The 23,900-nt window shown below is 43.2% G+C and overlaps 1 protein-coding gene across 1 annotated transcript in view; it reads left to right on the top strand.

Moving 5' to 3' along the window:
* The first annotated feature begins 690 nt into the window (after nucleotides 1-690).
* Nucleotides 691-23,900, top strand: part of NOTO (notochord homeobox) — a 53,574-nt gene continuing 30,364 nt past the window's right edge. Inside the window, exon 1 of the mRNA XM_030192173.1 lies at nucleotides 691-885. Within this exon, the coding sequence (XP_030048033.1) occupies nucleotides 691-885 (195 nt within the window). The remainder of the gene's footprint in view (nucleotides 886-23,900) is intronic.

The following is a 23,900-nucleotide window of genomic DNA, read 5'->3' as shown; positions in this document are numbered from 1 at the left end:
ATTGGTCACCCCCTTTGCATGTGATCTTTTTGAATTGCGTGGGAAGTGTAAGGTACACACAGGAGCATTGATACATTTCATTTTAGAATGCCCCAGGCTGTTTGAGAGATTTGGCATCAGGTGTTGGAAACAAGGTTCAAGGTTAGGTTTAATTGATAACCCTCTTAGGGTCAGACAATCAAAGTGGTGTACATAAGTAATATCAAGGGAGCATATTAATACAATAATAACATACAAACAACCATAGGCACCCGGTATAAGAGGCTTGGGGAGGCTAAGCCTCCTCAGCCAGTCCGCCCTTTTACTAAAACACGTTAAGCTTCTACCAACCACCGCAGCTCCAATGAATAACCCTCACAGTCACAATGTTCAAAGCCCCTTCCTTGAACACAAAACAGCTACCTCCTATAGGAAATGACTTCTTGACTGACAGACGCGGGCTCACTTGTCCCCCCTTCCAGCGGGAATGCTGACAGGTCTTTAGCAAGGAGGTTGGTCTTTAGCGCGCACTCCTGCCTCAAAAGGTGGCCGCGGAGGAAATAAGCACGTACTGTGCTCAGCCGGCTGGCCAGGTATTGCTTGGGCAGGAACGTACTGCGCAGACTCCGGCAGGCAGGGAGCCCCACCTCCTTCCTCTTTCCTTGCCGGCGTATCTTTCTCTGGGTCGGTGGAGTGGTACTGGGTCCCATTATGGCTCCGAAAGGTGGCAACAAGCAGCAGTCCGAGGAGGATCTGCTACTTCAGGACTTCAGCAGGAACTTGTCTGCCAAGTCGTCAGCTCTGTTCTTTGGGAACGCCTTCATCGTGTCTGCCATCCCCATCTGTAAGTGTCTCTACCTGCATGGGGGCCTTGGCCTTGCTGATGTGGCTTTAGCTCAGACCTCTGTGAGCAGTGCACGAGCGTTCCAGTATCAAGTCCTGCATCTGCTGGGCTCAGGGCTTGCATCGGTTCTGAGTGTGTTTTTGCACAAATTTGTGCATAGTGTTTTGCAGTTGAGCGATTGTGGTTAGTATATGCTTTGAGCAACCACTTTATTCTTTGACATATGATACATAGCTAATATCTAAATTTAATAAAAGGTATTTATTTATTTTTCTGTGTGTTATCAGACAATTATGGATTTAAGCTCCACCCCTGGCCCCACCCTAACCCCGCCCCCTTTAGCTTCCCCAAACAGTTGGGCCACCGACCACCTATGCAAACAACTTCATGGATAGGGGAACTCACAACAACAATTTACACCTGCAAAAGAACAAAAACAATTTCACAAGTCTGTAAGGTGGAAGAGTAGCCTAGTGGTTAGTGCAGTGAACTCTGATCCTCGGGAGATGGGTTCAATTCCTACTGCAGCTCCTTGTAACTTTGGGCAAGTCACTTAACCCTCCATAGCCCCAGGTACAAGTAAGTACCTGTATATACTATATAAACTGCGTTGAATATAGTTGCAAAAACCACAACAAAGCAGTATATCAAGTCCCATTCCCTTTCTTTTAATGTGAAAGTTGAATAGACTTATAGCCTACTATTGCTAGGGGAAATAAAAATCTGGTATGAAGCCAGGATATTTAGGGTGAAAAAGTTCTTTTACATTGCCTTTTTTAAAATTATTATTAGAAAAGATATCTTAAAGCAATGGGTGATGGAGGAGTCACCCTCACCATGGCTCTGGAGAGAGCTAATGTACGATATAGCCACTTCTGAAATTCAAATGTGTAGAACTAGGCCTCAGTCAACATTTTATTTTGGGTGCTGATGGAGATGACAACAAGAGTGGGTGAGAAATAGTCACTCTATAAGGGAGTTGTGAAGTGGGAGGTATGAATGCTAGGGATTGCCCGGTGGGGTGGGATGTGTGTGTGTGGTAATTGGATAGAGAATTTGAACGATGGAATATACAAGGAAGGTGTGAGAGTTAAGAGTGTGACAATGGGGAGGAGGGGGGAGCTTTCTGTTTTTGAGGGTTACTCATGTGGTATTTCTGTGAATTGAATAATTAATATTTGAGAGAAGACGACTGTTATATTTTTCTGGTATTGTAACTTACCTCCAAGTGGGTTTTATATGTAGATAGGGGCAATGTCTACTTGTTTGGAGACTGTTTGCCTCATTGAGAAATAAAGATATAATAAAAATTAAAATAGAAAGAAAGAGGCAATAAATATCACAGAAGAGGGCCTTCCACTTATTAGCAAGACTCCTCATGTTTGGGAGAGAGATAGAGAAAGGATAGGGTTGGTGAGGGTGGACGGGAGAATGAAGATTTGTCCACTGATAGTTTGGATGTTTCAGGTTTCCTGGCTGGCTTATGGATGGAAGGGGCAAGATGGGTAGGTCTACTTGTCTTGTTTGCTTTTCCACAGGATAAGGTTCTTCTGCATCTGTATTTTAGAAATTGACATGCTTTTTTTATGAGACAAAAGGTTCAAAGTTTTCTAGATCTGTGACACAAAACACAGCTTAGAAGGAAAAGTTTTCTTGCTAATGCTCCCGGAGTTGTTGGAGCTGTATGCAGTGTTTTTGGTATAATTTTCTTGTTCGTGTATTGAGGGATTATCTATGTATTTTGAGGTTTTTCCTTGACAACAAAGGTGTATAGTGTACTAGAAATATATTGGTGGGCATTTTGGGGGGCATTTTTGAAATGTTATGAAGAATGTTGTCCTGGATTTTGACTTTTCCTTATCCAAGGTTTTTTCTTTTGGTCTTTACTTCTGTTTTCTTGTGGATGGTTGGGGTGGGAATAATAACTATAGGATCCTTTGTTGTTAAGCTTTTGATTAATTCATTTGCTTTGAGTACCCTCTTTTTCATTGCTATGTTTTATACTTGACATAATTTGGAAAAAAAAAAATATATATATATATATGGAGAGAGAGAGAGAGAGAGAGAGAGAGAGAGAGCTTTCACCCAATCTTTTAAAATATTTATTTATTTGTTGCATTTGTGTCCCGCATTTTTCCACATATTTGTAGGATAAATAGATTTTAAAAGAATGGGTGATAGACATTGGAAGTGTGAGTGACTGCCCATTGAACTAGGGTCTTAGAGCCAGATGCACTAAAGTCGTCGGTAATTCCCGTTCCCTACCGATTCCATAGCGAATCGGTAGGGAACGGGAATGCATCAACGATAGGGAATGCAAATGAGCTACTCGTTGTAGCTCACTTGCATTCACTATTTTCCTCGGTTGCCAGTCGGAGAATCAGGACATCCCTTTCGATTATGCACCCCTTCCTGGTCTCTTCAGCCAATCAAAGCGGGTTTAGCTGGCTGTTGTCAGCGAAACCCGCTCTGATTGGCTGAAGAGACCAGGAAGAGGTGCATAATTGAAAGGGACGTCCTGATTCTCCGGCAACCAGGAAAATAGAAAAATTTTGCTGTGGAGGGGTAAGTGGCGCGGCGAAGACAAAATAGAAGGGGGAAAAAACGGCAGAGCGAAAAACTGCGAAAAAAAAGACATCTCTCACAAGCGCAGGGAGAGTACGTCCATAAAGGACGCCCCTCACATGCGCTCCCTGCTTTTTTTTTTCTTTTTTACCTTTTTTTTGGGGGGCCCTTTCCTTTCCGATTCCCTCACAGGAGCCCTAATGAGAGGTGCAGACCTCCCGTTAGGGTTCCTATGGTAAGGGAATCGGAAAAACGGTAGTGCATCTCATTATAATGGGCTATAATGGTAGTGCAGCTCATTATAATAGCTTTTGAATAATTTGCATTCCATTTTCGTTGCCTGCTACCGTGGCAGGGAAAATGCCCTTTGTGCATGCCCCCGGTAAACTACTTGCATTTAAAACTGGCTGGAACCAGTTTTAAATGCAAGTTGTGGGCTCGTTAGGTTTAGTGCATCTGGCCCTTAGAGAAAGGATGGAACTCCTCTCGTATGAGGAAAGGCTAAAGAGGTTAGGACTCTTCAGCTTGGAAAAGAGACAGATGAGGGGAGATATGATTGAGGTCTTCAATATCCTGAGTGGTGTAGAACGAGTAGAAGTAAATTGATTTTTTACTCATTCCAAAAGTACAAAGACTAGGGGACACTTGAAGAAGTTACATGGAAATACTTTTAAAACAAATAGGAGGAAATATTTTTTCACTCAACGAAGAGTTAAGCTCTGGAACTCTTTGCCGGAGGATGTGGTAACAGTGGTTAATGTATCTGGGTTTAAAAAGGGGTTGGACAAATTCCTGAAGGAAAAGTCCATAGTCTGCTATTGAGGCAGACATAGGAAGCAACTGCTTGCCCTGGGATTTGTAGTGTAGAGTGTTGCCACAATTTTGGTTTCTGTCAGGTACTTGTGACATGGCTTGTCCACTGTTTGGAAAACAGGATACTGGGCTAGATGGACCACTGGTCTGACCCAATATGGCTACTGTTAAGTTCTTATCTTATGTAGTCTCCTATGTCCATGTTGCCAAACTTTACAAAATCCTGAAAAGAATATTTTCTAATAGAACCAGCAGTCCACTTTGCACCCCATCTCCTGAAACCCCCTCATAGGCTTTTCCAGGAACTTTCTCCTTGAGAATCCAGAGGATCTTTCCTGGAATCCTGAATTCACACAAAAATAGAGTCCCAGCACCTTCTGAGTTTCTGCTTTCATAATTCCTCTAAAACAGGGGTGTCCAACCTTGGCCCTCACCAGGTCGGGTTTTCAGGAGTTCCTCGATGAATATACATGAGATCTATTTGCATACAATGGAGCAGGCTGCAATAGATCTCAGGCATATTCATTGGGAAATCCTGAAAACCCAACTGGATTGCAGCCCTCAAGGACCAAGGTTGGACAACCCTGCTCTAAAATCTTAGGTATATTCTGCATCTAATCTTAATCATATGAGCCCCATGAAATCAGCACATTACTTGGTAAAGAAACTGTGGGTATCTGCCCAAGAGGTTGGAAGGGGGACTGAGGAGCAACAGCAACTTGGGCTGAAAGGGAGAGAAAGAAACAGTAGCAGTTGAAGGTCAGGAGTGGCAATAGAAGAGCAGGAAGTGGTGGAGGTGGAATGAAGGGAAACCCTCCTGATGAGAGGTAAATCTTGAGATGCATGCGTTTTGGCACTAGCAGAGAGAACAAGGCAAGAGAACAAAGCAAGATAAGCAACCTCTGAGTTTTAGAAACAATCTTTCAAAAAAAAAAAAACAACAAGTCGATAAAGGAATCCAGGGGCACCAGTGGCACATAGCGCCAGATAATGCTACCAGCTCCCACAGGTAGAAATAATGTTCTCTACCTTGTTTGTCATTTGCTGTCAACCCAAGCATCATTACCCTAAACTTGCATACCTCATGCAATGACCAGACCAAGTGATAAGGGGATGTTTGCTGTGGAGGAATAGCTAGTGCCAAGATAAAAGGCAAAGCCTTGAAATACAGCCCGAAGGAGGACAGTGGACAACTGGAGCTCTGTTTAATAAATCTTTCTTGTTTGTAAAGCAGAAGCAGCAGAAGCTCAAGTTGAATGCACAGAGGGGACCAAGTAACTCATAACCATCTCAATTAGTTCCAGCTCTGGCATGATCTGTATCAACTCTGAGATGTGATTATGGAACAGCTTTCTGGAACTGTTTGAAGCTGTGCAAAGAGAAGTTTAGCTTCTTTAATCTGATTATCTCTAAATCCCTGTCTTGGTTTTGTCTTCTTTATTTTATTTTAGTGAGGAAGGGGGAAGAAAGTAGTTATACAAAAGTGAGACGAACTTCATAAACTGTCAAACCTTCCTGCATTGCTGTCACCATTCCTTTGAGCAATTTCCAATCACATTCATACAACTCACAGGAGTTTGATAGGTATCAGCATTCTCTCCCCAAAAGAACAAACACATTCTAAGTGAAGGTACATCTCTTTACACATTCCTTACTCAGATTTAAAGTTAATTATTCGTGGTAATGGAAACAACCAACCCAGAAATTAGCAACTAAGATTCAATGCTAAAAAATGCAGAGTCATGCACTTGGGCTGCAAAATCCCAAAGAGGTGGTTTAGTGTAGGAGGTGATGCACCTCTGTGTATGAAAGAAGAGCAGGACTTGGGGGTAATTGTACCTGATGATCTTAATGCGGCCAAGCAGGTTGAAACTTCAATGGCAAAAGTCGGAAGGATGCTTGGGTGCAGAGGGATAGGAATGGCCAGCAGGACAAAAAGAGGTGATAGTGCCTTGTATAGGTCTCTGGTGAGGCCCCATTTACAAGCCGGTTGCATCGTAAATACAATGCGACTGGCCTGTAATAGCTAGAGGCTATTAGCACCATACTAGTGCCCACATTTGCTACTGCCCCATGATCAGAGTCTCCGAGCATGTGAAACAGCATGTTAGCGGGCTCTGACCCCATGGAGCATGCAAACAGGTGGCGTTTTACATTTACCTCCTAATTCTATATATGGCACTAAAAATTGCATGCGTAAATTTGGGCGCATGCCCAATTTGCATGTGTAATTTAATTGAACAATGAGCCAATTAGCACTAATCGAGCACTAATAATTACAGGTGCTAATTTATAATAATTATAATTTATGCATGCATTTTGTAGTTGGTATTCTATAAGGTACGTGCATACATTTTTATGTGCAGATCCAGGCATAGATGTTGTTTAAAATACCATCTTGGAAGCCCAGACTAGATGCATCCCACATATTAGAAAAGGTGGAATGAAGACCAGCTATTAGAGCTAAAGAACATCTTTCAAAAAATGGATAAAGTATCCAAATAAAGAAAGCATGAAGCAGCACAAGCACTGGCAAATTAGATGCAAAGCATTGATAAGGAAGGCTAAAAGAGAATTTGAAAAGAAAGTTGCCATAGAGGTAAAATCTCATAGTGAAAACTTTTCAGATACATTAGAAGCAGAAAGCCTGTGAGAGAGTCAGTTGGACTGTTAGATCATCATGAGCCATTTTGTATTGGTGCCCCCATCCACTGCATTGGCACTCTCCCCTTGCTGCTCGGTGCCCAAGCAGCCAACCACCCAGTCTGTCCAAATTGGCTCCCAACCAGCCCGTTTCCCCTCACCCGCCTGTACCAACTGCCGTCCAGCTAGCTTCTCCCCCTCTGTCTGGCTGCATATCCCAAAGAACCCAGGGGTGATGGAGTTATTCACACTCACTCCTGCCCCAGGATTATTGGTGCTAATTGGCTCATTGTTCAATTAAATTACACATGCAAATTGGGCATGCATCCAAATTTACGCATGCAATTTTTAGTGCCATATATAGAATTAGGAGGTAAATGAAAAACGCCACCTCTAAATCTTTGAATTTGAAGTTGTTGGACCATCTGAAGTAATGCGCTCCTTATAATATACAATATACCATCATTGGTCCTTCACTTCATTTTTTTTAAATTAAAATATATATATATATTCAAAAATTAAGTGAAAGACCAGCGATGATATATTTAACAGCCCTTTAGAATGTGAGGAGTGTGTTACTTCAGAAGGTCCAATACCTTCAAATTCAAAGATTTATAAGTGGTGTTTTACATTTAACACTTTAATCTTTTGGACTACTAAATGATTATCATTTAATAAATAAAACAGCCATTATAATACTTTATTAGAATAGTATGCCATTCTGGGATAGGGCTGTAGGCCAGGCTCGTTAGCTACATAAATATGCCAAAGTACAGCAAGTCTGTATTAATCTTCCCTCTCTTATCACTTACAGAGTTGAAGCATCTGTCATTTCCTGAAGGTGTTCTAGTTCTTGCTGTGCAAAAAATTTGGAAAGATAAAATGTTTCCTCTGAGGTGCAGGATTGGCTTGTCAGTGCTGCTGGCAGAGTCTAATTGTGCAAACACAGATTTTGTTGGGTGTGTGCATCAAAGGTGAAGAGGTCAATCACCCTTGCCCGTGCCTCTGTCTTGTCATGTAATCTTGTTAAATGGTTAGGAAGATTTATTCCTGAATAAGAAGGCTACAGACAGCTGTCCACATGTTGATCTACTGGAACCAAGATAATGGAAATGAAAGACTGACTGAACACTTCCAAGTTGGCTGGTTTCTGTCTTAAAGAAATGAATCGCACAAATGCCTCCTGTTAGTTAATGAATACAACTCTTTCAATGCCTCTCACAAAATCATGTCACCTTATCAAATAGACACAGCAGTAACGGGGTGGAAAGGAACCAATTCCAAGTGATCAGTCACCACACCAGGATAAGATGCTCCAATGAAATTTTATTAAGACCCAACACGGCCCGTGTTTCGGCTATAACAGCCTTCCTCAGGGGTCTAAAAAATTACAAATATCAAAACATTTATAAAAACAAATAAAAATAATAAAAAATAATAAAACCATACATTTAATAATTTATGAAGATATTTCAATTTCAAATCCTCATATGAAAATTAACTAAAACATCAGTAACAAATTTTAATAATTATACTAAAACATCACAGATAAAACAATCATAAATACATCAGTCAAAAAGTGTCACAGAAAAACATAACATATCAAAGCAAAGAGGGACTAAAAACAAATATTTTAGTCAAATTTTATAAATCTCATTAATATCAGTTAAAATTTGTGTCAGTTATACATACATATCCCACAGCCACAACCCCACACTTTCCAGAGATCCCTCAGACATCCTACCTACACCCCATCAATACCCACCTACTTTTTGCTCATCGATACAAACATATATACACTATGAGGCAGGTTTTAGATAGGACATGGAAAGGGGAATCAAGATCCAGCCTTTTGTAAAATAGGTCCAGGACTGCATGCTGATGGCTCTCCATGTCCAGCAGTAGCAGCAGCAATAATTTTTAAAAGCTGTATGTGGGGTAAAATAAACCCCACCACATCAGCATGGAAGCAAGTTATTAAAATCACTGCTCCCATGCTCCAGGTTGATCCCAAGCCTGTAGAAACAGATTCCTTCCGCCTCTTCCACCCCATCACCCCTTCTAGCCTTTCTAATCATCTCCAGCCCCCAAAGTATCCAAATCACTCCCTGACTTCACCAACATATCCAATCCCCTAACCCCCTCCCCTTCCTTTCTCAAGCAACCAATTCCTCCTCAGGTGCACCCTCCCCCCAGAAAGAAGACCCCCAACCCTCCACCAGCAAAAATAAAATCCCTGAACCCCCTCCCAGCAGACACATCCCAGCCCCTGAATTCCATCCCGAGACTTACCGGGTCCCTGGTGTCCAGCAAGGACAGGAGTAGTCCCCACTCACACCTGCTTTTAAGGGACCAGGTTAAAAAATGGTCATTGTGACCCCTAGCAATAATCTTTCAGTATTACCACTAGGGGTCAGGCTTAGTGGAGCACATGATCTGGTGCAGCAGTTAATGGTGCTAGGGCCACTTGATAACAGTGATCATAATATGATCAGATTTGGTATCAGCTCTGGAATAAGTACCCACAGAAAATCCAATACATTAGCATTTAACTTTCAAAAAGAAGAAAATGATAAAATGAGAAGAACAGTGAAAAAAAAAACTTAGAGGAGCAGCTGCAAAGGTCAAAAATTTACATCCAGTGTGGATGATGTTCAAAAATACCATTCTGGAAGCTCAGGCCCGTTATATTCCATGTATTTAAAAAGGAGGAAGGAAGGCCAAGCAACAGCCAGCATGCTTAAAAAGTGAAATGAAGGAAGCTATTAGAGCTAAAAGAAAATCCTTCAGAAAATGGAAGAAGGATCTGACTGAAAATAATAAGAAACATTATAAGGAATGGCAATTCAAATGCAAAGCACTGATAAGGAAGGCAAAGAAAGACTTTGAAAAAAGATTGCATTGGATGCAAAAAACACATAGTAAAAACATGTTTAGGTATATTAGAATCGAGAAGCCAGCAAAAGAATCAGTTGGCCCGCTGGATGACTGAGGAAAAGGGGCACTCAAGGGAGACAAAGCCATAGTGGAGAGATTAAATGAATTCTTTGCTTCGGTTTTCACCGAGGAAGATTTAGGAGAAATACTGGTGCCAGAAATGGTATTCAAAGCTGACGAGTCAGAGAAACTGAATGAAATCTCTATAAACCTGGAGGATGTAATGGCACAATTTGACAAACTGAAGAGTAGCAAATCTCCTGGATTGGATGGTATTCATCCCAGAGTACTAATAGAATTAAAAAATGAACTTGCAGAGCTATTGTTAGTAGTATGTAATTTATCTTTAAAATCAAGCATGGTATCAGAAGATTGGAGGGTGGCCAATGTAATGCCGATTTTTAAAAAAGGGTTCGACAAGTGATCAGGGAAATTATTGGCCGGTGAACCTGACATCGGTGCCGGGCAACATGGTAGAGACTATTATAAAGAACAAAATTACAAATCATATTCAAAAGCATGTATTAATAAGACAAAGCCAACATGGATTTCGTGAAGGGAAATCATGCCTCAACAATCTATTACATTTCTTTGAACAAACGTGCATAAAGATGAGCTGGTCGATATTGCGTATCTGGATTTTCAGAAGGCATTTGACAAAGTACCTCATGAAAGACTCCAGAGGAAATTAGAAAGTCATGGGATAGGAGGTAGTGTCCTATTGTGGATTAAAAACTGGTTAAAAGATAGAAAACAGAGAATAAGGTTAAATGGTCAGTATTCTCAATGGAGAAGGGTAGATAGTGGGATTCTGTGTTGGGACCACTGTTTTTTAACATATTTATAAATGATCTAGAGATCGGAGTAACTAGTGAGGTAATTACATTTGCTGATGACACAAAGTTATTCAAAATTATTAAATCGCAAGAAGACTGTGAAAAATTACAAGAGGACTTCACGAGACTGACAGACTGCGCATCCAAATGGCAGATGAAGTTTAATGTGAACAACTGCAAAGTGATGCATGTTGGCAGTGGCGTTCCTAGGGGCGCTGACACCCGGGGCGGATCGCTGATGCGCCCTGCCCTCCCGGGTACAGCGCCCCCCCCCCATGCAGCGCGCCCCCCCCCCCCCCGGCAAAAGAACCACCCCCGGGTGCACACTGCTGGGGGGGGTGCCACGCGCCGGTCAGCGTCGTTCATTTCCATGCTCCCTCTGCCCCCAGCGGCGTGCACCCAGGGCGGACCGCCCCCACCGCTCCCCCCTTGGTATGCTACTGCATGTTGGAAAGAGGAACCTGAACTATAGCTACATGATGCAAGGTTCCACATTAGGAGTCACCAACCAGGAAAGGGAACTAGGTGTCATCGTTGACAATATGTTGAACCCCTCTGCTCAGTGTGTGGTGACGGCTAAGAAAGCAAATAGAATGTTAGGTATTAATAAGAAAGAAATGAAAAACAAAAATGAGAACGTTATAATGCCTTTGTATTGCTCTATGGTACGATCACATCTCAAATATTGTGTGCAAGTCTGGTCACTGCATCTCAAAAAAAGATATAGTAGAACTAGAAAGGGTACAGAGAAGGATGATGAAAATGATAGAGGGATAGGGATGACTTCCCTATGAGGAAAGGCTAAAGTGGTTAGGGTTCTTCATCTTGGAGAGAAGACGGCTGAGGGAAGATATGATCGAGGTCTATAAAATAATGAATGGAGTGGAAAGGGTAGATGTGAATTGCTTGCTTACTCTTTTCAAAAATACTTGGAGTAGGGGGCACGCAATGAAGCTACCAAGTAGCCAAGACAAGACCACGACTTCCAGCTGAGCTTGTCCTAGGGGTGTTTTAAGGGATACTTGAGCTGTTGCGGCATGCAATGAAGATGCAAAGTAGTAAATTTTAAACGAATCAGAGAAAATATTTCTTCACTCAGTGTGTAATTAAACTCTGGAATTCTTTGCCAGCGAACGTAGTAAAAGCAGTTAGTTTAGCAGGGTTTAAAAAAACGTTTGGATAGCTTCCTAAAAGAAAAGTCCATAAGCCATTATTAAGATGGACTTAGAGAAAATCCACTGCTTATTTCTAGGATACGCAGTATAAAATGTATTGTACTGTTTTGAGATCTTGCCAGGTACTTGTAACCTGGATTGACCACTGTTGGAAACAGGCTGCTGAGCTTGTTGGCCCAGTATGGCAATGCTTATGTTCTTATGCCTAGCAATGACACCATGAGATTATGACTAGGGATTATAGCAACCACATTTGGCAGTCTGACTGCTATCAGTAATACCACAAGACACCAGGAAACCCAGTAAGGCCAGAGATGGGGATTAGGTAGTTGGGGTTGGGGACCTCGGGTGGAGGGTTGTTGCTAGATGATATCTTTTTTCTACAAGAGATACCCCTGGAGGAATTGGATGCTTGGGGAGGGGATAAATCAGATGCATTGGGGAGTCTTTTGCCAGAGAATCAGGGAGGGTGAGTAAGATCATAAGGCTGGCAGGGGTAATTGAGGATGGGATCTATGTCAGGGGGTAATCTGTGGGTGGCTGGACCTCGGCATTGACCCCCTGACCCTTAAAGCAGGCACTTATTTATGCCTGGGGGGCTATTGTAAACATTGATGTCTAGATTTCCTTTTTTTAATCTATATGGACTCTCCTTGTAAGACAAAGAATCCATGTCAATACGTTAGGCAAACCACTCCATCTCCCCACCCTTTCTACATCTCTTTCCAATGTAAACATGATGAGCATCACATGATTAGCCCCCTTTCTAAAATGGCATTTACACGTGTATGCCAATCTATATATATAAATGCTGCTATTTACATGCACAGATGCATCTAGAATAAGGAGCTACACCACACACATCACAGCCCCTGTATTCACCTACCCTCACAATTCCTCCTGCACCATTAAGATACATTTTATTATGTCACTTCATAGTCATACGTGTGCATGCACACACACACACATATACTATGTAAGCCACATTGAGCCTACAAATAGGTGGGAAAATGTGGGATACAAATGTAACAAATAAATAAATATATATATATACATATATATATATATATATCAGTGGCATAACCAGACCTCAGCAGGAGGGAGGTGGGGCAGAGCCCAAGGTGGGAAGGCACATTTTAGCTCACCACCCCCAGCTGTCGCCCCTCCCCTGCCACTTCTGACCCCTCCCTACCACTGCCACCAGGTACCTTTGCTGGTGGGGGTCCCCAACCCCTGTCAGCTGAAGCATTTTATCTGTCCCGTGCTGGTCTTGCACTTGCTTCCTCTCCTGTTTCCAGGCCCTAGGGAGCATTTTCCATTAGCCCATCCCCCTTCTGCCATATTTATTTATTTATTTAGATTTTGCATGAGTAGCTCAAGGTGAGTGGACTCACAATCTAAGTTTGTACCTGAGGTTAAGTGACTTGCCCAAGATCACAAGGAGCAGCAGTGGGATTTGAACCAGCCACCTCTGAATTGCAAGACCAGTGTTCAAACCACTAGGCTACTCCTCCATGTTTTGCTTTTCTAGAGATGGATCTGAGAGAGCTTAGCAAGGGAGGTAGCTTCCATCAGGAGCAACCACATGCTGCTACTGCCCCTTAGTCCCTTTCTCCTCCAACTGGCAAGCCATACCTGAAGTGCAAGGCCATGCAAGAGAGAGAATTAGACAGGAGAAGGTAAGTGGAATCCTAACAGAGGATAGGCACAAGCATCAGGTTGGGGAGGGCAATGGGCCCAAATAGTGGCAGGACCAACATACATTGGCAAAGAATGTGAACTAGGGGTGCCTGTGAGCCCCCCCGCCCAAGGTGCGACACTGGGGATGCATTTAATAGTGCCAAACATGGGAAGCCACATGGCTTGCGTTCTGCCTTATTTTAATGGACCACGGTTGTACCTGAGCCACGGTGGGGTGGTGAGCAAATATGATCATGCCCGAGGGGGTTGCCACAAGGGCCACTAGGTAATATCAGAACCTGCTCTTTAGATTAAAACAAGCTGCATGGGCAATTGAGCTGGTATATAGGATTGTGGCATGTGCAGAGCTGCAGCTTGATTTGAGCCTGAAGGATCAACCAGGGGCATTGCCCATTCTCTTGTAGTAGGGGGCCTCAGCAAACAGTTCAGCAGGTACTATTGGTACAACAGGTGGGTCCCACCCAGACTAGAAGCACCAGATGAGGAGGTTCAGTGTCTGAGGTTTTGTTGCCACTAGTTTACATGATTAGATCCCCTAGGAGGCTACTTAGTGGGATCAAAGAGGCCTAGGGGCTGGACCCAAACAATATGGTCTCACTGAGTCCTTGGTGAGCTCAAAGAAGAGGTTTTATTTTGATTAGGTTCTGGTTTGGGTATACATATGTGTTTTTTTTTTTAATGCTAAGCAAATAAAACTGCAGCCCTACCTTTTATACCAGTGGTTCCCAATCCTGGTCCTGGAGGCCCCCTCCCCCCAGCCAGTCAGGTTTTCAGGATATCCTGAATGAATATTCATGAGAGAGATTTGCATGCAGTGGAGGCAGTGCATAAAAATCTCTCTCATGAATATTCATTGTGGATATCCTGAAACCCTGACTGGCTGGAGGACCTCCAGGACCAGGTTTGGGAACCACTATTTTATTCCACAAAATTCTTCTTGGGTGTTGGTCTGTTCTTGTTCTATGAAGCCAAGGGGCAGAGGCAGAGCGAAAAAAGTCACAGCACCTATGTTTTTGGAGTTGTAAACTCTGCCCTAACAGTTCTGAAAGAAACACCGATCTTAAATGACTGCATTGCATCTGCATTCATGACTTGCTATCTCCATTAGATGTAATTCAGAGAGTTTGCCTTATCTGTCCAGAGAATATTCTTCTCACTACATAAATTCACTGAAGGTCAGTTCTGGAGGTAGAAGAGCCAGTGGGTACAAGCCGACAGACAACTATATATTGCTGGCTGGGCACATTCTTGACTTCTTATTTCTCTTCTTCATCCTAAGACATGAACAGGCTTTGCAGATCAGAGCTCTTACAGCTCCTCTGAGAGCTGCCTCGCCTTTGATACCAACAGGCTACAGATTTCCTCTGAAACCAGTGAAACCCACCATGACAAAGACTTTTCCATATGTTACTCAAGTTTCAAGTAAGACCCTATTAGTTTTCATTGTTTTATACAGCTTTTTTTGTACTTTGAACACAACATGAGTTTAAACACAGCTACCATTTGGGTGAAGGGACAATTTCCATGCCCCTTTGAGCCTTTTGAGCACTATTTAATGGTACAAGGAAGAAAAAGAGGAAACAAGAGAGGCATTCTTTATGGCATCATAAACACAACAGGTGCCTCTTCTGGTAATCCAGTTTGTCAAGGGCTGAGCCTAACCAAAGGCCTGAGATGGATTCTCAGGCCTGGCTTCTGTTCATTGAAGGGGGGGAGGGCTGCAGAGGTAGCATTCTCATCCTCCCAGGGGGAGGGAATCCCAGCCCTTGCCTGACAGTAACAGCTAGGATCAGGATTCCAGGATGCATGCACACCTCATTCCAAATCAGCTTCCCTGGTGCCCCTTCCTTGGCTGTTGCTGTAGCATCTGAAGTGTAAAAAGAGGAGGGCTGAACCTAAAAACAGTGGCCATGAATGAGGGTCCATGGCAGTGAGCAAGGGAGGCTTCCACTTGGCTGCAAGTTCAAGTGTGGTACAGAGAAAATGAGGCCACCCCACCCCACACACACACACACACACACGTGCATTTGTATGTGTATATTTACAGAGGAAGGGAGTGGGTCTGATGGCACCAGAATCCTCTTTCTTAGTGGATGTTTGTGGCACAGACCCCTCGGTGGACCCCTTGTTGCATGGTGGTTTCCGAGGGCTACAGAAAGATTTGTTTAGATCCCAAGTGGTGGGGGAAGAAGTGAATGTTCCAGGCTCTATGCTGGAGTCTGATATTTTTGCCTCTCCTGTAGTTTAAATTTATCCCACCATTCAAAGATCAAGTGCACCTCAAGACATTAGTAAAAAAATAATTTATTGGGTGGGTTGAATTGTAAATACAAGTTCATCTGTTAACTTACAGATCTTCCAACCCAAACTGCTGCTTGACCCAGGCTCTTTGAAATTTAAATTGGAAATGGTCTCTCCTTGGCACCTCTAATCCCTCTCTCCTTCTGGAATTCACTCTCTTTATCTGGGATTTGGGTTTCACTCCACTCACACTCTTTGTTACTTTATTTCATCTAGCAAGGTTCTCTCCTCCCTGGTTCATTGTCTAATGTTTCCTTACAGGAAATGCTCTATTCTCCTCTGGTGAATACTGGGATGGTAGGGTTTCACTCCACTTTCTGCGGGTGTCACTTCTCACATTAACTCATACATTACTCACAATGTCTTCACAGCCTCCACCCTCTCTGGGTAGCTCACCAGACAGACAGTGTGCAATGTCCCCTGATTTCTCCCTCTCTGGTCCTTCACTCTGTTCCTGCATCTTCCCACATGCCTCTTGGCTTTCTCCATCAGCTTCAGCCTGTTTCACAAGGTGTAGCACTCCCCTCTCCCAACGCTTCCACCTTCACTGCTTCTCTTTGGGGCTCCGATAGCACCCAGATTTCCCTCCTTTCTTTGACATGAGTCTCGACCAACACCCAACTCCCACGGGCACTGGAGCTCGGCCTCCCAGCTGTCAGCTAGGCAGAAAGAGGAGACAAACAGAAGGACCATTTCCCTCCAAAACCTCTATCCTTGATACCACTTCAATATGCCCTAAGCGACAACTTGCCCAGTGTAATGGTTAAGCCAGTCCTGTGTCTTCAAATCTACTGAAGATTGCAGGCATCAAATGATAGGCGTGTATGTTTCCCGAAATTACACCCCAAGAAAGACTGTCAGACTCTCAGGGGCTAATGCTCAAAGCCAGGTGCTAAAGCACACAATGCAAAAGCCCATAGTGCAACACCAGTGCAGCAACATAGCGAAGCGATGCTCAGAAGAAATCCCTTGCAAATGATATGTGCACTTAATTTGCACTAACAAATGAAAAGTATGGGGAGGACCCTGCCCGACACATGCGCACAAAGGTTTTGAAGTAAGTGCAGCTCTTGTGCGCATGCCCAGACAAACCTGGAAGTGCAAGAAGCACACATCAGCGCTGTTCTCCTGCGCTTTTAAATATGAGCCTTTTCTGAAAGACTCATATTTAAGTGCAGAAAAACAGGTGGCCATGTGTGGAGAAGTAGCCTAGTGGTTAGTGCAGTGGACTTTGATCCTGGGGAACTGAGTTCAATTCCCACTGCTGCTCCTTGTGACTCTGGGCAAGTCACTTAACCCCCCATTGCCCCTGGTACAAAATAAGTACCTGAATATATGTAAACCACTTTGAATGTAGTTGCAAAAACCTCAGAAAGGCAGTATATCAAGTCCCATTTCCCTTTCCCTATTGGAGATTCTAGATGGAATGTTGCTACGTGCAGGACGTCAGACTCACAGAAACAGGTGGCTGCGATGCTGATCTGCAAGGGCAGGTTTCTACATGGAATGTGGAGTAGCCTAGTGGTTAGTGTAGTGGACTTTGCCCCTGGTGCAAAATAAGTACCTGAATATATGTAAACTGCTTTGAATGTAGTTGCATAAACCTCAGAAAGGTGGTATATCAAGTCCCATTTCCCTTTCCCTTTTTTGCTTTCAGTTTTGCTTAGATTCACTCAGATTTGTTTCTCACAATTAGTGCTTAAAGTTTCACTGGCTTCCTTCTGCTTGCAAAAGAAAATAAACCCCACAGTTTAAAGAGAAATTGGCAAGAAATCGTCTCCTGAAAACCTTCTTCCCTGCCCCTGACCTGGCGTTAAATTTTCTACGTTACAGCCATCATCTCCTTCTGTGTGGGAAGGAGTACTTACTGACCTCATTAACAACCATTTAAATACAATTTTTGGCCATCTTTAGTGCACAGATTAACACCAGCACTCAAGCCCTCTGTACATTTGGCACTGTATAACCTGAGTGAAAACACAGCATTAACCTCATATTAACTCCATCAGTAGTTTTGCGTATCGGACCCTCAGTCTCTGTCACACTATCAACTGTCTCTTAATGACAGGGGTCTTGTGTCAAAATAGTGAGGTAGAGGAGCACTTGGGAAAATCTATTATGAATGAGAAATTGTACATGAAGCAAAGTTAATGGTAAATTTTATATCTTTGACTACTGTTTTAGAGGATCCTATGTTCTTCAGTGACACATGACCCCTTAATAATTTTAGTTCATGGCTGTAGGTCTGAAAAAATCCATTCTCTGAATGAGAACATGCAGTTAGAAAAATAGCCAGAAGGGGGAAAAGTCCATAGTTTGCTATTGAGACAGACATGGGGAGGCAGCTGCTTCCCCCAGGACTGGTAGCATGGAATGTTGCTAATAATTGGGTTTCTGCCAGGTACTTGTGACCTGGCTTGGCCTCTGTTTGGAAACGGGACACTGGGCTAGATGGACCATTGGTCTGACCCAGTATAGCTACTCTTATGTTCTTATGTACAGTATAATGAGGCAGGGATGCTGCTGGGAGAAAGGGTTCGGGACACCTTAGAAATGTTAGTGCTGGTCAGTATAGGGTCTTGGGAATTCAGGGGAAGGGCCATAAGCTATTTGTTCATAAGGCTGCCCTAGTGGGGAAGAAATGTATTCTCCAACAGTGGGTGTGAACAGATAGCCCGTCGTCCTATTGGCTGTGGAGGAACCAATTGCATACTGTTATGATGTGGGAAGCTAAAGAAACAAATCTTACTCTTAAACGTAGAAAGTGGTTTTTGGTGACATGGGATACTTATATTCAATCACTGGCCCCAAGAACTCTGAGCCTCATTATGAATAAGTTGCAATTGTAATAACCTTATCATTGATGGGATATTGTTTTGAGCTTTTAGCTGTGTTTAAGCATACATCCTTTCAGAACTCTGATGCCCTGATAGATACAGCAGTTAGGGGGAGGGGGAGAGTGGAGGGTTAGGGACCAGAAAGGCTTCAATGTTGATTCTGTTGGAATAAGGTAAATTTAGTTGACAGGATGAGACACTATAAGAACCAAAACGTCTTGTCTTGGGAATTAGGTAAGCTGTGGGAATTTTTCTAAAGAAACTGAAATATGTTTGATGCATGAACATGTACTGTAAAATAACTTGATTGTGACTTTGTTTTGGATTACCTTTTGTATATTCTGTTGCTTGAAATATTAATAAAACAGAGTTAAACTAAAATCTCTCTCCGGGAATTGGGTAACTGGGAAAAGCTCTTATCTCTGGGTCTTAAATGCACAGACCTTAGGGGATTTAGGGGCCCCATGTTGGCTCTACTCTGTAATGATCAGAAATCACCAGTACTAGAGTGATATTTTCATTATCTTTAGAAAAAATATCCATTAAAAATGGAAATAGGCATTAAGAGACTTGGTTCTCACACCAATAATATGACCTTCTGGGAGATGCAATATAAACTAATTATGCATCTTTATATTTTCCCCAAGAAGGTGTGTTTGCTAATATTATGACCTAATACTGATTGCTCTAAATGTGGATGTTCAGAGGCAACATTGGGTCACACGTTCTGGGCTTGTCCGGTCATTATAACTTTTTGGAAGGATGTGTTACGCAATTTTCTTAACTCCTAGTTTGCTTTTGGGATTCTTCCTAAACCTTGCCCACTGTGAAAGGGTTTTTTTTGTCCTTTTTCAGATGGTCCAAAGTGAAGTAGAATCCTGCCCCCCACCCAGCACCTCTCCTTCCCTTCCTTCGGGTTACCATATGGCTCCAGAAAAAGGAGGACTCATTGATCCAGTCCGGGTTTTGCTTCCATTGAAAGCAATGGAAGAAAAACCCACTGACTCAATCTGTCTTCTTTTTTTCAGGAGCCATATGGTAACCCTATTCCAGGCTATCAGGGTCTCTTAACTGCACTTCCTCAAATCCCCCCACCCCCACCCGATACCTTTTAAGTTCTTCACTGGCAGTAAGCAACAACTCATACCCACTGCTCATGCTGGCCCCAAGTCTTCTTTCTAATGTAACTTCCTAGTCTCATGGACAGGAAGTTTTGTCAGAGGGAAGGCTCGGGTCCAGCACAAACAGCAAGTATGAGTTGCTGTTTGCTGTGAAAAAGTATTTTCTTAGATTACTCCTGACCCTATAACCTCTTTTCATCCTATGTCCTAACCTGGGGGGTTAGGGAGTGCAGTTAAGAGACCCTCGATCGCCTGGGGAGGAGGGGAGGGAGAGATGCTGGAAGCCTTCAGCTGACAGGGCTTGGAAATCCCTGCCAGCCACGTCACAGCTGTTCCACTGCTAGGTAGGCCTGAGTTCAAAGTGGGTGGGCCTGTGTCCACCTGGGCATATCCTTGGCCTCACCACTGCAGGGCAGGCTGTGATGTCTTCCGGTTCAGGCAGGCTTGAGGCCCCTCTGTGTCATGGGAGCCCAGGGCAATTGCCTTGATGCACCTCATCAATACTGATCTAGTGTCTGGCAGTTTGACATGAAGGAAGAAGACTGGCAAAAAGCTGTTTCCTTTAGTAATTTGTACGCTTAAAACAAGTAAAACTGCCAGAACTCAAAAGCAGGGGCGTAGCCAGATAACAGATTTTGGGTGGGCCTAGGGAAGAAGTGGGTGGGCACCAATTGTTCCCCCGCCCCCCAACCACCACCCAAAAAATATCTCAGCTGGTGGGAAAATGCTTCTTTCCATCTTGGCGGTCTGTAGCAGGCATGTGCTGAAAAATGAACATTCGCAGTCTTCAGCTGATCGAGCTTGGGATCCCACCGGCTACCACTAAACGTGTGCTACTGTTGGGTGGGTCTGAGCCCTGCCCACACAGGCCCACCTGTGGCTACGCCACTGACTCAAAGTGCTGTTTTTTTCCCAGGCCAAGGCTTAGGAAAAGCTGGCAGTATACTAACTGTCCAGGACAGAAGATTTTGAAGGCACCTGCTTATGCTTATTGTAGGATCATGCACTGGCACTGCCTGAAAGGAGCTCCACTGGTCTTCCTCTCCCTTTCTCCCCACCCCCACTCTTCAGCCTTGCCTATGAGTTCCAAAATCTTAAAAATCAGCCCTGGGTTTTTCTAAGTACTGAATCTTCCCCCCCCCCCCCCCCCCCAGGGGACTTGATTTCATCCTGCTCTTGAACTTGCATGCAGATTTAGGAACACTTTCCTACCAGCTTCTAATTTCAACTCAATTCACTTCATCAGCTTTGTGTGTGTGTGTCTGTGTGAATGTTATGTTGGTATTGACTTTCACGTTAAAACAAAAAGAGCTTGTTTTAACATTATGACACTGTCCCTCATGCTCCCTTTTTTCATAGCCCCATATTGTAACAATTAAAGTCTACAAATAAGAGGTCCGTGGTCTGCCCGGGCCCCAAATTACCCCAGTATGAGTAGAGAGACGATCAAATGCTGAAAAATGAATACAGGAAGGCAAAGTGAAAGCTGGTGCAGCTTTTAATGATGTGGTACTATAAATCCTTCCTTGGCACCGTCATTAAGACCATATTATTATTGTCAGAGTGGAAGAGGATGGAAGACTGAAATCTGTAGACCGTTTCTGATGTGATCAGCCTGCCCTGCGCCCTACAATTTGTGATCCTTTTGTTGGAAAGCTGTCTGCCCTGGGCAAGGAGAGTCTGGGAACCACTTAGCATCCCAATTAGCCCTGGACAAAGCATCAGAAAAAAAAAATAAAGATAGTTAAATGGAGGCCAGGGATTATTTGTCACTCAGGACTGTACTAATGCCAAATCAATAGTTATTTTGTTCATAATTCCCAATTAATTCAGAATGTAAGGTTTATCTTCCTGCTCTAATACTTATTAAAATCTACCAAAAGGTTCAGAGATGGCTCTGCTCTGTTCAGGGGTTACATGTGAGAAAGGTAATGGAAACCACTGAACATCAGCAGGGTACATCCCTTCCTGGCAGCCTGTGCCTCAGAAGGCGGGGGGGGGGGGGGGGGGGGGGGGGGGAAGAAGGAAAATAAGATGGTCTAGCTAGCAGTGGGGGGGGGGAGGAGGAGGAGGACAAGAGGGGGGATATGTAAGTGTGCCTCAAGAGCCCAGTAAAAGGAATGCACTGCTTGAAGGTGTTAGTTAAGTAGGATTTAGTTATTATTATTATTATTATTATATAAAATGGTCATGATTTATGTTGTTTTATTTGTAGATATTGGTTTTAACTGAATTGTACATTTATTAATGTTTTTATATAAAGTTGTGGCTACTTTGATGTATTTATATTTCATACTTTGAAAATGATTTGCGAGATTGTTTTCACATCATTTTGTTGTTGGTTGTTATGTGTACTGTATGTTGTTTTTTACTAAATTGCTGGTTTTCTCTTTTATGTTGTTTTGGGCGAGTAATTGGAAAGATGGTTTAGAAAATTAAACAAATAATAACATGCACACACACACACACATACACAACCCAGACTCAAATCCCATGGCAGCTCCTTGTGGTCTTGGACAAGTCACTTAACCCTCTACTGCCTTGAAATGCCTAATGGCAACCTGTCTCATCATGGCCTGGTATGGTCACACTTGTGGTGACCCCCTTAAGTCATTCACGGCTTGAAGCTTGTGTGTGTGGGAAATACCATACCATACACGCACACTTAGTGACAAATACACAATGTATCACTTTGCCGTCATGCTTCAGGAAATTTCATCCAAGATTGTGTGCCTGGATTGCGGGAAGGGCTTACAATCCAATTCTCCATTTGTGTTTTTTCAGCACATCTTAAAAAATCTGCTTGTGTTGATTTGGAGACTGCAAGAAATGAGTCCAAAAAGTAGAGCAGACTGGCTTTTCAAAAAAAAACCCAAAAAAAACCCCAAGGGAGACGCTCACTCAAAGAGATGTTCTATATTAAAAATCGTTGTTCTTTTGGCTTCTGAAATATGTGTTAAGCGTTTGTTTTACATTTTGGATACACTTAATCTACTTGTGATCTTGGAAATACTATTTATCATTACATAACCTACACCATAAGACTCCTGAGGCAGGCGCTTTTGGCGCCGAAACATGGTAGCTGTGTCGAGTCAATTGAGTTATTTGCTGATTTTTAATAAAGACCATATCTATTGAGTGAGCGTCTCCCTTGGTTTTGTCTGCCCTACTTTTTGGACTCCTTTCTTGTTGACACTCATAGGCATTGAGTGTTCCTCCACGTTTGAGTGGTCTGGAGACTGCACCTTCAAAAAGATATAAACAGGATGCAGTTAGTCAGGAGGGTGGCCAAAAAATGGTTAATAGTCTCTGTCATAAAGTGTATGGGGACAGACTTATAGACCTCAATATGTATACTCTTGAAGAAAGGTGGGGGGATATGGTAGAGATGATTAACTATCTCCATGGCACTAATGTACAGGAGCAAAGCCATTTTCAAATTAAGGAAAACTCTGTAATGAGAGGACATAGGATGAAGTTAAGAGGTTATAGGGTCAGGAGTCATCTAAGGAAATACTTTTTCACAGAAAGGGTGGTGGGTGCAAGGAATAGCCTCCCAGTGGAACTGGTGGAGACAAGGACTGTGTCTGAATTTAAGAAAGCATGGGACAGGCACCTGGGATCTCTTAGGGAGAGGAGGAGATAGTGGTTGTTGAGGATGGGTAGACTGGATGGGCCATTTGGCCCTTATCTGCCATCATGTTTCTATGTTTCTATGGTTTTGGAAGCTTGACAGATGAAGGGTCTGAAACATTAATGGAAATCATTTACTAATTGTTAGCACCCTATGACAAGTAATGCAGAGTAACAGTATTAGTGCATGCTACCCATTAGTAAATGACCCCTCCCCCCATGATAGATATTTTCTTTTCTGCATCCTTCCCTAGGGAACGAGAGTCTTTATGGAATTGCAGATAAATATTTAAGACAAGCAACAAAGCCCATTTTGCGAAAAATGAAATGGGCCCTAGGAAGGCTCTCATCTAAGCGATTTCTCCTCTCTCCCCTCCCCTCCCATCCATGTCCAGTGAGTCTCCTCTGCCCTGCCCTCCCCTCCATGTCCAGCGATTCTCCCCTCCCCTCCGTGTCCAGCGATTCTCCCCAACTCTCCCATCCCATCCATGTCCAGCGATTCTCCTCTGCCCTGC

Source organism: Microcaecilia unicolor, chromosome 2 (genome assembly GCF_901765095.1).
Source record: "Microcaecilia unicolor chromosome 2, aMicUni1.1, whole genome shotgun sequence".
Taxonomy (NCBI): domain Eukaryota; kingdom Metazoa; phylum Chordata; class Amphibia; order Gymnophiona; family Siphonopidae; genus Microcaecilia; species Microcaecilia unicolor.
The sequence above is the reverse complement of the archived record's forward strand: the minus strand, read 5'-3'. Positions and strand labels throughout refer to the sequence as shown.